The sequence below is a fragment of the Mauremys reevesii genome, linkage group 6 (assembly GCF_016161935.1).
Source record: "Mauremys reevesii isolate NIE-2019 linkage group 6, ASM1616193v1, whole genome shotgun sequence".
Classification (NCBI taxonomy): Eukaryota; Metazoa; Chordata; order Testudines; family Geoemydidae; genus Mauremys; species Mauremys reevesii.
Genome location: NC_052628.1, coordinates 48767300 through 48783852, shown reverse-complemented (window position 1 = coordinate 48783852; position 16553 = coordinate 48767300). Strand labels below are relative to the sequence as shown.

General features: G+C 40.0%; 1 protein-coding gene across 3 annotated transcripts in view; it reads left to right on the top strand.

Moving 5' to 3' along the window:
- Window positions 1–16553, top strand: part of SSBP2 (single stranded DNA binding protein 2) — a 256126-nt gene that overhangs the window by 200139 nt on the left and 39434 nt on the right. For all 3 annotated transcript variants that reach the window (XM_039545650.1, XM_039545651.1, XM_039545652.1), the window contains 4 exons: window positions 6199–6258; window positions 8997–9063; window positions 9264–9334; window positions 13423–13490. In XM_039545650.1, coding sequence (XP_039401584.1) covers window positions 6199–6258; window positions 8997–9063; window positions 9264–9334; window positions 13423–13490 — 266 coding nt within the window. The remainder of the gene's footprint in view (window positions 1–6198; window positions 6259–8996; window positions 9064–9263; window positions 9335–13422; window positions 13491–16553) is intronic.

Sequence of the window (16553 nt, the reverse complement as noted above, 5' to 3'; positions counted from 1 at the left end):
CCCAGGCTACCTTGTCAGTTATCTTATTTTTTTTAATTAATAAAGAAAGAATGCATGGTTTCACAACAATAGTTACTTTATTTCGAAGATGGGAGGGTGGTTGGCTGACAGGCAATTAAAATCAATCAAGGGGGCAGGTTTGCATCAAGGAGAAACACACACAACTGTCACACCAAAGCCTGGCCAGTCATGGAACTGGTTTTCAAAGCCTCTCTGATGCACAGCCTTGCTGTGCTCTTCTAATCGCCCTGGTGTCTGGCTGCTCAAAATCGGATGCCAGGCGATTTGCCTCAACCTCGCACCCTGCCATAAACGTCTCCCCCTACTCTCACAGATATTATGGAGCACACAGCAAGCAGCAATAATAATGGGAATGTTGGTTGTGCTGAGGTCTGACCAAAAGCGCCAGCGCGCTTTTCAATGTCCAAAGGCACATTCTACCAGCATTCTGCACTTGCTCAGCCTATAGTTGAACTGCTCCTTACTACCGTCCAGGCTTCATAATCCATGGGAGCAAGGGGTAGGCTGGGGTAGGTGCTACCGTGCCGTGCTGCCAGCTGGGAGAGCAGCCTGAGGCAGAAGCCTCCAGCTCGCATGATATTCCAGGCAGGACTGAATCTCTGTGAGATGAAACTTAAAGAAGAGAATGATCTGGAGTCTCTGTCTCCCATTCGATGCTGTAAGAGGAGGATGGCCATGTCTGTCCAGGCGCCCCTGATTGACCTCACTGAGGAGGATTCCAAGGAGTCCTCCTAGAGCAGCAGTACTACATCTGCCAGCAGCACCCAGGAGGACCAGAACGGATCGCCCGAGCTTGTTACTGGGGAGCAGGAGAGCAGAGTTGCAGGGGAAGTGGTGGAGCCATACATCATGCCCTAGAGGTTGCTTGGAGCCAGGCAGGGAAGATGTTCCCAGAACCCCCGGCCAAGCTACATGTCCGACAAGGACGGGTATCAGTCCTACTGCACAGTCTTTTGTGAAGGCAAGGAGCTGCTGCTGTGTAGCAATGCCAGCTGATGCAGGTGCTTCTGTGTCGAATGCTTGGAGGTGCTGGTAGGACAAGGTACCTCGGCCAAGGCAAGAGGGCAAGAGCCCTGGAGCTGTTACATGTGTCAGCCACAGAAAGTGCTATGGGGTGTTACAGCGCCAACCGGACTGGAATGTACGGATGCAAGACTTCTTCACCAGCGACAAAGGACAGGAATATGATGCACCTAAAATCTAAAAAGGCCTGCACATTTCCCAGAGTCACTATCCTTGATAACAGAATGTCAATTATTGCATTGGCTACTTGGATCACAGCAGCCCCCACAGTAGACTTGCCCACAACAGCAGCGGTGACAGTGAGCTGAGCAGGCTCCGTGCTTGCTGTGGTATGGTGTCTGCACAGGTAACCCAGGAAAAAAGGTGCTAAATTATTGTCTGCCACTGCTTTCACGGAGGGAGGGATGATAGATGACATGTACCCCAAACCACCCGTGACAATGTTTTTGGCCCATCAGGCATTGGGAACTTAACCCAGAATTCCAATGGGTGGTAGAGACTGTGGGAACTGTGGGCTAGCTACCCACAGTGCACCGCTCCGTAAGTTGATGCTAGCCACGGTAGTGAGGACACACTCCGGCGACTTAATGCGCTTAGTGGGGACATACGCAATCGACTGTATAAAATTGATTTCTAAAAATTGACTTCTATAAAATCGAAATTAAATCGAAATAAAATTTCATAGTGTAGCCATACCCTCAGTTTGCTTAAGAGCCTTTAGTGAGGAATCTTGTCAGGGGCTTTCTGAATATACGAATACAACTATATTGTCTGGATTGACATCCTTAAAGAATTTTTATGGATTGGTGAGACATGATTTCCCTTTACAAAAGTCATGTTGACCCTTCCCCAACAAATTGTGTTCATCTGTGTGTCTGATAATTCTGTTCTTTAGTATAGTTTCAGTCAATTTGCCTGGTACTGAAAAGGCTTACTGGCCTATAATTGCCAGGATCGCCTCTCACATCCTTTTTAAAAATTGGTGTTACATTAGCTACCTTCCAGTCATCTAGTACAGAGGCTTGTTTCAATGATAGGTTACATACTACATTTAGTAGTCCTGTAATTTCATATTTGAGTTCAATCGAACTCTTGGGTGAATACCATCTGGTCCTGGTGACTCATTACTGTTTAATTTTTCAATTTGTTCTAAAACCTCTACTATTGACCCATCGGTGTGCAACAATACAGATTTGTTCATAAAAAGAATAGCTGTGATTTGGGTATCTCCCTCATGTCCTCTGCAATGAAGACCAATACAAAGAATTCATTTCGTTTTGCTGAAATGGCCTTGTACTTACTGCCACCAGGTATGTGCTGCCATAAGTGAACGTAGAACCTAAGGTGAATCTCGCCCTATGTATTTACCTTTTCTTTTTGAGATAAGTTTTCTTTTCTTTAACTTTTTTCGGGTTATTTTTTACATTAAATTGAACCGCACAGCGCAGCCTGCACATAGGCTATCGCAGTCAGGGCTGGCTCCAGGCACCTGCGCAGCAAGCAGGTGCTTGGGGCGGCCAACAGAAAGGGGGCAGCACGTCCAGCTCTTCGGCGGTGGGTCCCTCAGTCCCTCTCGGAGGGAAGGACCTGCCGCCGAATTGCTGCTGAAGAATGAGGTGGCAGCAATAAAGCTGACGCCGATCGCAGCTTCTTTTTTTTTTTTTCCCCACCTCTTGGGGTGGCAAAAACGCTGGAGCTGTCCCTGATCGCAGTGGTGGGCAACCTGCAGCACACGGGCTGTGTGCGGCCCATCAGGGTAATCCACTGGTGAGCCGCCAGACAGCTTGTTTACATTTGCACGGCCACCTGCAGCTCCCAGTGGCCATGGTTCACCCAGCTGCAGGCGGCCATGAAAATATAAACAAACTGGCAGCCCACTGGCGGATTACCCTGATGGGCCGCAGGTTGCCCACAACTGGGCTATCACATGCCTAGAAACTCACATAAAGATTAAATGTACTTTAAAATCTGTCTGGTTAAACAAGTGTCACGTTTCCAGGAATTGAAATTTGAACAACTTATTAAAATAGATAGAAATAAAAGAAGTCCTGTGTTTAACGCCTTCTTTCAGAGGCTTCATCCAATGTTACGGAGCAGAGAGAAGGAATCCAGAAATTACATATAGAGGTGCCTTTTAAAAACCAAGTGGAATGATGGTAGTTTTCTAATGGGTTTTCTGACCACAATTTTCAAACCTGGATACCTAATGTTACACCCCTTAATCCAAATGTAAGCCCCTAAACAAGAGTGGCCTGATTTTCAAAGATACTGAGCTTGCAGTTCCCACTGGTTTCAGTAGGATTGTGGATACCCATCATTACTGAAAATCAGGCTACTTATATTTATATATATTTGCCTAAATATGGCAAATTTTGCAATTTATTTGCACATTTTTGTCATTAAATATGAAAACGAATAAAAAGAAGTAACAACGGTATCCAAATATTAGTTTAACCTCACTTGGGAGTAAACAAACTCTAATCCCAGTATTCAGAAAGGATGTTGATTTAAATAAAAGAGGTTTCTTGAGAGCCAGGCCACTTGCTGGATTATTATCTATAGGAATTAACCCAAACCCTGGTTGCTAGGTACAAGAAATCTTGAACATTTTATATTTCAAAATCAGGCAGGCTAAAGCTTAACAGCAAACAGAACAAAAATAGCTAGTAGTAACAATAGGCAGTTAAAGATGCCAGAGTCTCTATGTCATCTGCATCCTGTTGGATATTGTTTGTGGAATCCGACTTTTGTAACTTGTCCAGAAGTCATGCTGAATCATTATAACTTTTCCTGACTGTCTGAACCATAATGTAACCAGGAAAAGTGCTGATGTTTCAACATATGCTTTTTCAAAGGCTTTTCTATAGGGAACACATTCTCTCCTTTTCTGATGGGTTTTTCCTGGGCTTTAGAATGAGAAGAATGAAATTTTAAAGACTGATCTTTTTTTTAAATAGAATGTATCTTTTGCTCCCCTACCAGCTGTTGGAATTCTTTCTTTGTCATGAATGTCTGTAGCAGAAAAATAATGTTTTTTCCTGCACCCTGTTTAGAGTTTTTCAATACAGACTTTTTTTAAAACCTGCAGTCATTATAATGGGATCTTCTAATTTGTCCAGCTGCATAACATTAAAACCACTGTACAGTCATTTGCTCCAGCCATTTCAGTGAGCTCAGTAAGTCCAACACTTCCAACTCAGCTTTTATTCTCCAGAATTTCCACTCTGTTGGTCTGAGAGACCCTGAGGGAAAGGCTTGTGGAAGGGAAGGTTTTGCCCTGATAATTGCAGGGATAGTCTTCTCAGTGTCCAAATATTCACAATTTGAAGTATGCTTTAGGCTTTTCAGCTGCTTCTGGAATTACAGGTGTTAGTTGCCAAAATCATTCTTTTTATCATCTTTCTAGTTAGACATGTGCTCCCTTTCCTTTCAGATCTAGACTTTGCTACCATGATCTCTGCTTTCTGACTTCTAGATGGGAATAATTCAATGTGCTTTACCTATGGTTGTATTTGAAGACAGCTTGAAAGTCACAGCTGGTGAAGATTTCATGGGCTGTCGTGCTTGAAAATGTAATCATGAGGAATTGTAATAGCACCCCCCCTCATCTCTGGTCACAGCGTTGGACAGGATCATTGTCTCTGGCACCCCCTACTGGACTCTCCCTCATCTCTGTGATGCCCTTTCCCAGCCTTTGTCTTCTCCTGAGTTCCTCCAGGTGTTCTGTGGCTTGGCCCTCTAACCAACTCACATGAAAGTCTAACCACTTCCACTGGAACATGAACAAATCCAAATGAATCTTAAAACTTATACCTCTTCCCCCATGTCAGAATCCGCTTTAGTTCCTTTGTTGGCCCTACCTCAGGCTTCCCCTGCAGGAACCTAACCTGCTCCTATAATATTCTTCCTTTGTTGTTTCCTGGCTGCTAAACCCTATCCCAGGGCTTCTCTCTTCCAGAGAGATCTGTCTCCTCTGCAGTCTCTCCTCAACTGAGCTCCTTCAGTCTACTTATACGTCATAACTCCACCACCTCTGGCCAGAAGGCAGTTAATTAATCACCCCCCAAATGCAGAGCTTGACTAATTAGGGTTCTTTCCCTTGCCCAGGTAATGGGGGTTAAGCCCCCTCACAGGAATGTTAGATCTGTTTTCTGATGTTTGCACTGGCTTCCTGTTTACTTCTGGATGCAATTTAAGGAGCAGGAGGGATAGCTCAGTGGTTTGAGCATTGGCCTGCTAAACCCAGGGTTGTGAGTTCAATCCTTGAGGGGGCCACTTAGGGATCTGGGGCAAAAATTGGTCCTGCTAATGAAAGCAGGGGGCTAGACTCAGTGACCTTTCAAGGTCCCTTCCAGTTCTAGGAGATTGGTATATCTCCAATTATTACCTTTTTAAGTAGTTGACTTTCATATATTAATTCCTAACTGGTTTGCTCCCCATCTATCTTAAAGACTACCTCTCTCCTATGTACTACAATGGCAGCTGAGGTCCACTGGACACTCAGCTAATACCAAGTGATGATGAACCAAGGTCTGTTGGATGGGGTAGGTAGACTGGCGTGTGGGGAGAAGGGGTTGCATTACATGAGGTATGTGAGCAGAGCTCAGTAATTTAGATAATGTGGTTCAGATAAGTCTCCAGACCTCTAGATACATATGTGAACCAAACCTGAAATCCAAATCCTCTGTCACTATTATAAACCTTGTATTCTTTAAAATGAAAATGTAAAAATATAAAGTACTTGACATTTTTTATTATTCTGTTATGTACTTCTCAACTCTTCCAAGGGCATTTTATTTTATATTCCAGGCTTTTTAACTTCCCTTTTATCCAGCCAAAAACTTCCATTTTTGATTATGTAATCGTAATAGTTTATCATTTTACATATGGTGTGCATGGAGTTGTTCATATTCTGCTTACACAATAGCTGTATTAAAATGTTTAAGAAATGCAGTTTGGTACTAATCTTCAGAAAAGAGTTTTAAAATATATATAGTTTTGCTAAGTGCTGCAGACTAATGTACTAAATACTGTTGTCAAAGTATATAAGATGAGCTCCTGAGATTTGAGGATCACAGGAACTATACATGTAGTTACTACATAAAACATTTCTGAACTAAATTGAATTCTTTGGTTCTGTTCCTTTTTTCATAGCCTTTTATGTCCCCTCGATACCCTGGAGGTCCAAGGCCACCTTTAAGAATACCCAATCAGGTAAGAGCCTCGTATCAAGGACACACATTTATGGGCCGTGGTTTTCAATCTTTTTTCATTTGCGGACCCATACAAAATTTCAAAGGGAGGTGTGGATCTCTTTGAAAATCTTAGTCTGTGGACCTACAGGGTTTGCAGACCACAGGTTGAAAACCACTGTCTTAGGGAATATGGTATAGTGGTTAATACAGGGGACTCCTGAGTTCCATTTCTGATAGTTCCATCGACTGCTAACCTCTGTAACTTCTAATTCACTTAACCCTTCTTTGCCCCTTTTTGCCCAGGTGTAAAAGGGTATATTGATATGTACTGCATAGAAGAGGTGGGTAGCTTAATTAAAGTTTATTAACTGCTTTCTGATCTGTACATGGAAGGGTCTATATACTGTAAGTGAAAAGTTATCATTGCTTTAAACATTTGTTATAAGTATACTGTAATTCAGTATGAAATAAATTCCTGATTGCTGTACCTTACAATAATATGTTACTCAAATACATTCTAGCATTTGACTTTCACTTTTTTTATATGTATATATTTCTAAATTGTTTAAATACTGGCAGGTAAAAGCTGGATGTGGTGAATACTATAAAAACTGCTGCCAACCTGCTGTTTTAATTTCAGAAGCTATTTTTGTCTGCACATTACCCTGTTTTCAGTTTAGAGCTATAGCATAATCTCAGTGAATTACAGCCCTTGCAATTCATTTACATTATGCCACATTCATGAATTACCAGTTTGGGCAACATTGCCTATCATTAAGTTACAGATAATATGAGCAGTACATGAAAGTGATAAACTATTGTAATGCAATTTTAAAGTTGAAATTTTGATTACACAAAAGTCAGTAAAATCATAGTTAAAATTCCCATGGTAACCATAACTCTTCCCTCGAGCACATGCATTATAGTAGGGTACTGTCTTACTTGGTCACATAGGAAAATGTGACATACTGCTCAGCAATAATACAATATGATACAGTGGAAGGAAGCTGCACTTCTTTATATAGCCATACATGTTCCAAATATTGCATGAGTCAAATCTCCAGCCTGGGTGTCTTACACTAAGGACTTTACTCTTGCTTCCCTACATGCCACCTGTCATCTCTGGCAGAGGTGACCAGATCCCACTTCGCTGGAATTTGACATTCCTCATGTTTTACCTTTTGCTCCTACATATCATCTTGAACCTGCACCTATTGAAGTAAATGATAATGCTCCCATTGACTAAAATGACACAGGATGAAACTCTCTATCACGGATTGGCAACCTTTGGCACGCGGCCTGCCAGGGTAAGCACCCTGGCGGGCTGGGCCAGTTTGTTTACCTGCCATGTCTGCAGGTTTGGCCAATTGCGGCTCCCACTGGCCACAGTTCGTCGCTCCAGGCCAATAGGGGCTGCGGGAAGCGGCGCGGGCTGAGGGATGTTTTGGCCGCTGCTTCCCACCACCCGCATTGTCCTGGAATGGTGAACTGCAGACAGTGGGAGCCGTGATTGGCCGAACCTGCGGATGTGACCGGTAAACAAACCAGCCTGGCCCGCCAGGGTGCTTACCCTGGTGAGCCGCATGCCAAAGGTTGCCGATCCCTGCTCTATATGTTCCATAAATCATATAATGAAATACACTATTGTAATGTATAATCAAAAGGGAACATTGTGAACGTTACCTTTGAATTTCCTGACACTTCTGCAATTAAAACCTCAACCTTAGGGTGAACGCATTGTATGTGTGTATGTAAAAGTATAAAACAATAAATATATGTATTTATATGTATATTCATATGTAGTAAAATAATAAAAATTCACCACAATCTTATATTTCTTTGCAGTCAAGATAAACTGATCAGTTCCTTCATTAAGCAATACCAGTGTTACCTGATCAGATGCATTTAATAACACCAGATTTACTTACTCCAGATAAACATTTTTATTATGAATAAATTAATTTTAGTTGGCTTTTGAAACAGCATTCCAGACTAAGATCCATTCTTGATGAAGATTTTTGTAAGATGACTATATTACAGATATTCATGCAAAAGGCTAGAGAAATGAATTGTAAATCTAACTATCTTATAACAAACTCAAAGGACAGATAATAACTTGGGGATTATGCTGCATTTGAGCCAAGTGGGACATAACAACACATTATATTTTCATGCTTGAAGGCACGATTTGGGACTAAGCTGAGTCTCCTGTTTCCATTGTAGGAGTATAGAGGGTATATCTTGGAACTAATGTCCTTGGATGGTAAAGGAGGATGGAAACTACAACATTCCCCACCTCCCAGCCCTACCTTACCCGGCATTTTGAATACCATCCAGGTGGCCTATTTGTGGCTGAGCATCTGAGAAGACCACAAAGCCACCTTTCTAGCCCTGGAAGGTAGCTGTTAAAATGATAGAGAGGATGTCAGAATTTAAATATAGAGAAAACTGACCCCAGAATCAAGAAATGACATTGCCCCATGCTCCACAGCCAGGTGAGATACACAATAGAAGAAAATTAGGTAAAAATAAATACTAAATAATATTCACATTTAGTTGCTTAAGTCAATGGAACTCTATGAGGCCACAGGGGACATGGATCCAATGGTAAGATCTTGTCCTGTGTCTTTAGCAGAGTTAAACTTTTTGCTTTACACTTGGCTCAGAAACAGTTTCAAAATTAAAAACAAAATTACCTGAATTTTTTGTTTAAAATACAATTTATATCTCCTCTTAACATGTTTTATATATGTGTAGGCACTTGGAGGTGTCCCAGGAAGTCAGCCATTATTGCCCAGTGGGATGGACCCAACACGACAACAAGGTAAAGTGCCTGTTTACTAGATGTGAAATGTATGTTCAGAATATCAACCTTGCTTTTTTTTTTTTTTGCATCCAGTACCTCTTCTTTTAAAGTCCACTGCAGCTGCATAAACGCTTTTCAAACCATGAAGCGATAATTTGTCAATAATTTAGAAGTGTTTTTATGCACCACAGGTGTTAAAGTTGTGTAATTTTTTTCAGGGCATCCAAACATGGGTGGGCCAATGCAGAGAATGACTCCTCCAAGAGGAATGGTTCCATTAGGACCACAGGTACCTTGCATAAATATGTGTGTCTATATTTACAGTACACATACATATGATATTTTAGAGTCCTTTTTGTCACAGCTGTACTAGAATTAAAGTTTAAATATGAAAGCACTAAGAACATTTTTAAGGGATTTTCTCTCTATCATAAAAATATATTCTCGGTTAAAACTTGACAAAGTTGCGAACTATAAAGAAAATTTATTGACAAAATTTTATAAAGACTGATTTAATTTATTTTGAATGATACAGCTGTAATTCAAATAAAAAGGCTTATATATTTGTCCATATAACTCTAAAACATTCAGAAAACCTACGTTTATTCCACAATTAATGCATACTATGGTCTAAATCTAGGATTTTCATAGGTGCCTAAGCAGTTGGCTCAGGCTCTTTTGAAAATCCTAACCTTATTGTTTATATTATTTCGGAGGGAAAATTAGCCCCACAATACAGCTAAAGTATTCATAGTCTGTGTAGTAAAAACAAAACTAATTAATTTTTAGGAAGATCTTTCTCTAGCCACTAAACTTCTGATCACAAATTCCGCACTCTAGATTTTTTGGCATAAGATTTTAAATGTACACAATTACTCATGCTGTATGTGGATGGTGCCTGCATATCACCTATAAATACCAATTGTTAGCCTTGTCTTTCTAGATCTGCTTTTCAAAAAGAGCAGCAAGCTTGAACATCTGGGTTCAGCCTTCCTCCCACTGCTGACCTAGTTATAGTTACTTATATAGATATTCCTTCTCCAAGGGTGTGAAAGTTTTTTAGTAAAAGTTTATACATTTTCCACTTGCAAGAATGAAGTCAAGTGGAAATTAAATCCATTCTGAAATATCTCCAAAAAGGTTAGCCCAGTGGATTGTCCATTCCTTATTATCACTTTTCCTCATTAACTCAGGTCTCTAACTTTGTTTTTTGTTTGTTTACTTGTTATAGCCATTTTGGCCTTGCATCTTATTCTGAAGAATATTTGGGTTATGTTCATCCCTCTACACTTTGATTTCTTCATTCAGATATTTTCCCTGGTGACTTCTCTGTTCAATGGGATCTATGTTTAATTTTGAATAACTAGGTGTTAAAGTTGTGTAATTTTGTGACATCACTTCCCTGGTCCTTCTCACATGAACAGAGAGCAACAGAACCTGAAGTCCAAAGGGGCAAACAATTCAATGTTTATTGGGGTGAACTTCCAGCAAGCATGATTCCAGTTTCCTTCCTCAGTGTCCCCCTTCCCAGCTCTGACACCACAGAGCCTTGCCTGTGTCCCTGTTACCATTCCCTGTTACCATTCCCCCCTCCTCCCGTTAGCGAAACATGATTCCCATTCCCCCACCCCCATTCCCTGTTCCCATTCCCCCCCTTACTTCTTGATTGACTGCAGACTATATAGTAAAACTTGAGCTCTGCTTAGCTGTACCTTAACCAATCATTTTACTGAAATTTAACTAACCAGTCCTAACATACTGTAACATGATTATTTAAGCAATTATATCCCACCACCTTAATTGGTTTAAACCCAACAAAATTAATTATACAGCAGACAGAAACAATCACAGAACCAGACAGACATTATACAGACAAACAATAGGGAAATGGAGACTACAGTGATAGAACAATACAAAAATGAGGATTTTACACCCAGCTATAGATAAGTGAGTTCTTGCCAGACAGGATGCTGTCAAACTAAGTTTTCTTTAAATCTTTTAGGCTCTTCCCTTTCTCTGGAGGTGATAGCTCCAATCACCTTTCTAACAGCCCCAGATTGCCTTATTTCAATGTGACTAGTTTGGAATGTGAGGATGTGACCGTTCACTTCCCAGCTTATGGATGCCTTTGCTGCTTAGCCAAAGACCTTAGTTAGCCTATGAACAGGGCCTTAGATTGTCAGAGTGAGAAAAGGCCCTTACACCCGCAGACAGTGATTTTGATTCTTTCTTTTATACCTCTAACTAGCTAAGTGATAAGAATACACCTAAATTCTTAAAGTACAGACCTTTGCAGACAGGCCTGAATATCTGTATCCTAATATTGTGCTTGGGACAGGGAGACTGAAAACACAAGTATGTAACTTTTTTTACATTTTATTTTAAGCGAATTCTACCTCATTTAACAGTTGGCCATAGGTACAATAGTTAATTTTTAGATAATGACTGACAAAAAAAACCAAAATACAGTGAAAGGGGAAAGGAAAATAAAACAAGGAAAAATAACTAAACAAAAACAACTTTATTAAACCCTGCTTCTAATTGTTAGTCAGACTCCTTCATTCTTCACTGTTCTCCAGATTCCTCTCTTCATCCATCTTCTCCTCATGGATTTCCTTCTTAGCAGCAGCTGTCCCAGATTTACCCTAATTATTTTCTTTCATCTTCAACAGGCAAGCAGTTGTATATAATTGTAAAGGTTTATGTTTACTAAAGGTGCCAAATTATTTTAATCTGATTTCTCTCAGTTCAAGTTCAGTAAGGATACCTGACTAAAATGCTTCCAGTCGAGAACTCCTAGTGAGTTCTATAAAGATCTTAGGCCCACAGACTTGGTTCCTTTGTCAAAATAAAGAAAAAAACAACAATAGGAAGATGCTCCAAAGAAGAAAGGTGGCTCAGATCTCTGAAATGAAGATGGAAAAATAGAATTAAATAGCTTCACAGTTCCTCCAGAAATGGATGTCATTTTGGTACTGTTTTGGTACAGGCAGGCATCAAAAACATGAATATTTAAAGGGAACGCAAGGTATCATTCCAGTTGTTTCAGAATTAGCTTATTAGCTTGATTCACAAACCATGCAAGCCATCTATGTCTAGAACTCCCATGGGCTTCAATGGGAATTCTATACAGGGAGCACTTGCAGGTTTGGTTTCTAGTTTACAACAAGAGAACCTACTCCCAGAAGTCCTTTCTTGGTTCACTTGAAATAAGTTTTTTGTAATTGAAATATCTCTTTTCACTATGACACATGAAATATATTATCAGGTCTGCATATTAAATCTTATTGTCAGATTGCTCCCTGGTCTGCATAATTTGATGCTCAAATACCCTGGAGCATGGATTTGTGTAATAGACTGCTTTGGAGAACTCCAGTTAAAGTTCAGTAATCCAGTTATAATATAACTAGAGTGAGTTGTAGTTACATTATTGCAAAACAGATAACAATAATGACTTTGAGGACATTCTGTTCTCTTAGGTAAATGATTGTCTGCCCGACTTCCTCAAAACACACTATTTTACTTTTTAGAAATTGCTTTATTATACATACATTTGCCTAAGATATCAGAAAAACCCAGTAGGACTGGTACAGTTTCTGCAATAAATGATATATGTGGGGTAAGGCCGGTTGTTCTATTTACATTTAACTGAAAAAATTGACTAATAGTTCAGTCTTTCAGGAAAATAGCACAATGTCTAGGCTTTTGTCAGTTTATGTCATGATCTAAATCTTATTTGAGCACACACATTGGTTTTATCTATAATAGGGCTTTGGATAGCTCATTTATAGACATTTCTATGGCATCCATTATACTATCTGAATAATTTTCATGTTAGTTGTCTTAGATTGGTTACAAGAGGAGTATAGCAATCATGTGTTATAGAAATTAAATATGTTGTAATATTTTCCCATGGAAGTTATTAATACCCTGTTCATTAACCAGATTCAATTAAAAATAAGTCTATCTGAATTCCAAACTGTGAACCCCACCCCCCAATCTATTTTTCTGTCCTTGAATGAGTTTTCATGGTATGAAAGTTGAACGGTTATTGACTCTGACCTTTGTTAACCATTGAGTTTGCTACCATGTATCATAAATCTTCATGGAACAATTAGCATTTTAAGTATGCTTAGTACACATACATTTTTAAGAACTGTTAATACGTGTAGTGTGCTAAGCATACTATTTTTTCATTAGGAATAAGAATTCTTTTTTTAAGTCAAGAATGGAAACTCCTGAAAGAATGAATCACACTGGCCTATCCAATCAACAGGTGTGTAGGGAAGTCATTAACCTGCTGTCCTTTCTTTCCCCCCTCCTCTTTGGTTTTGTTTTTTTGTTTTGTGGTAGTCTGACCCTTGGTTATCATTGCAGAACTATGGAGGTGCAATGAGACCGCCACTGAATGCTTTAGGTGGCCCTGGAATGCCTGGAATGAACATGTAAGCAAAATAATAAACTATTATCACATTTATAAAAGTAATCTTTTCCTGTTAAAAGAAAAAAATAATTGTGACTTACATAGGGCAAGGGAGAATGTATTTTGATTCATTAACTAATATTAACAGTTGTGACGAAGTAAGGAAACATCACAGTAGTGTCACTCTTGTGCAAAGCATCTTTTACAGAATTACTTGTTTTTTCCTTCCAAGTCTCTCTAAATGTTGGGTTTGTTCTACAGGTCAGGGTTCATATATTTGGAATATCTTGTTAGTGTGGCCCACCATATTCATCTGTAGATTTTTAAAGAGCCTTGACATTAGTTAGGTTTGAAGGTTTATTTCACTGATTTAATAGTAAAAGAGTTTGCCATCAATTCACACACAGACAGAACATTTTAAAGAATAGTAAGGTTCTGATTCAGATCTGCAAAAGCAAGGAAGTGCATAGTATGGACAGAAACACACCATTGTCTTTAAATACATTGTCACAAAGGATACACAATAAAAAAGGAAGGACCGGATTCTCCATTCTTTTATATTGGTTTTATGCTAATATAATCAATGAAGTTACACTACATAAAACCAGTGTTATGGGGTGGAGAATCAGGCATGAGACATTTTAGTGTACTACGTGGCATTCAAGGACTTCTGGGGCTAGATACTCAGTTGGTGTAAACTGGTGTACACTGATTTACACCAGCTATGGATTGGGTCTATGGAGTATAGTCCTCTCTTGATATATGTAGATAACTCATATTTTCCAAGCCTCCAGAGCAACTTCTGATGTCAAACCACTGTTACTGGGTAGAATAAGTTGAAGTTGCACCAAAGCTAAGGCCTTCAGTGCAACTCTCTGTTATCAGTTCCCCTGCTGCAAAGTATAGCCCCTGCCGGCATTGCTCCATGCCTGCCCCAGACTTGAAGTTTGGGGGAGGAACGCCGGCCCCTACCCCCCAAACTACGCCATGTTTAAAAGTAGGGGGCATGGCCTCCTGGTGCCCCCGGTTCCAGCACCACTGCCCCTCCTCACTTCTACGAAGGTTCCAGTGCCCTTGCTTCAGCACCATACTTCTGGTTGAGTTAGAGTGTTTCTTAACAAGTTGGTCATGACCTCCAGGAGGGTCATGAAAGGTAATCAGGTTTGCAAGGAATCAAAAATTTTATTACAATGTAAAGCAAGGGAAATCTCCCTCCCTTCTCCACACACCCTCTTACCCTTCAACAGATCAACAGACTGACAGAAAGACACACACCAAGGCTTATCATTAATATATTTTTACTCTTACTTTTATAGTAAATTGGAAGGAAATCATGAAAGTTTTTTACTGCAAATAAGGTGTCGCCAACCTGAAAAGGGTGCAAAACACTGAGTTAGAACACATCTTGCAGAGAGACCTCTGATCTTGATTTAAAGATTTCAAGTAATGAAAGATCCACCACATCTTAGATATATTGTTCTAATCTTCAGGCAGATCTTGCATTTTTGAAGCAAATAAAATAAATTTAAAGTTTGTGTTACTTTACTACAGATGTCTTCTGTTGCACCCAGGACAATTATTGGAAATTAATGTAGATAAAATAACTAGATATTTGAAATCAAGTATAGGTACAACACAAATTGTAGAAAGGGTCTCAAGAAAGAGATTCCAACAAAGGAAAACAAAACTAAACTATTCATTACAAAATGTGTTGCTATTTTATAACAAAAAATTAGAAATAGAAGCAAAAAAAGTATTTTGAGGATACTTGTACACATGAGAGAGACTTTATATAGGAAAAACAGACAAACAGGTTGCTGTCTCAGAAAGCAGCTCCTCACCTGCCAGTTAGCAGAAAATGAAATAATCATGGTTGAAGTACAACTTCTATATCTCAGCAGTAGGTAAGCACACTTTTTGTGTGTGTTGAGACAGTTACACATGGCTACCGTCAGACCCTGCTCATTGGGATTAAACCTGGGACCTCTGGAGCTTAGTGCATTAGCCTCTACTGCATGAGCTATAAGCCACATGGCTCTCAACTAAGGCTGTGGAGCAGACTCATTAATCTCTCTCTCTCGCTCTCTCTCTCTCTCTCAGTGGTCTCAGTGCCACTAGATTGGACAGAACACCACATCCAGGAGTTATGTGGGTTATACAGCTGCACAGTGAAGAGGGAGGGAAGAAGTGGCTTTCTTCCCACCTTACACATAAGAGTTACCCAGAATTGTAGCTCCTGTACTTGAAGTACTCAGGAGCTTCTATATGACATAAAGAAGGCATGAAGTAGCCAGTCATAGCTCCTTCTCCCCATGCTTCAGCCAAGCATATGCTGTGCTCCTTAAAGGCTGTTGGTAATTAACCTCCCTCTAGTGCAGGGGTAGGCAACCTATGGCACGCGTGCCAAAGGCAGCACGCGAACTGATTTTCAGTGGCACTCACACTGCCTGGATCCTGGTCTGGGGGGCTCTGCATTTTAATTTAATTTTAAATGAAGCTTCTTAAACATTTTAAAAACCTTATTTACTTCACATACAAAAATAGTTTCGTTATATTATAGACTTATAGAAAGAGACATCTAAAAATGTTAAAATGTATTACCGGCACATGAAACCTTAAATCAGAGTGAATAAATGAAGACTCGGCACACCACTTCTGAAAGGTTGCCGACCCCTGCTCTAATGCAACTGAAAATGGGAGCAAAATACCTGTCATTGTTCTTTTGTGTGGCGTGGCTTCACACGGCCCTTACCACAGGCTGTGCCTTAAAGGCACAAGCTAGCCCAGAGTGCTGGTATTAGAAAGCTATGCTTTAGGGTATTCTGATCCTTGTCATATGCTGGATCCTGGACCTTGGAAAGAAGTTCTGTTATATCTCTTGCCTTCAGAGAATATGAGTATCAGTAAGAATTTTTTCTCAGATTGTCAAAGTGAGTAATTTTTCTCTTACTATCAAATGGAGTTATGTACACATATCAAAAGGAGAATAGAGGCTTAACTCTATATTTTTTGCTTTTGCGGGACATGAAGTATGAGGCCCAGCCTTAAAGTTATTGATGTCACTTGTGCATGAATTTCTTTAGCA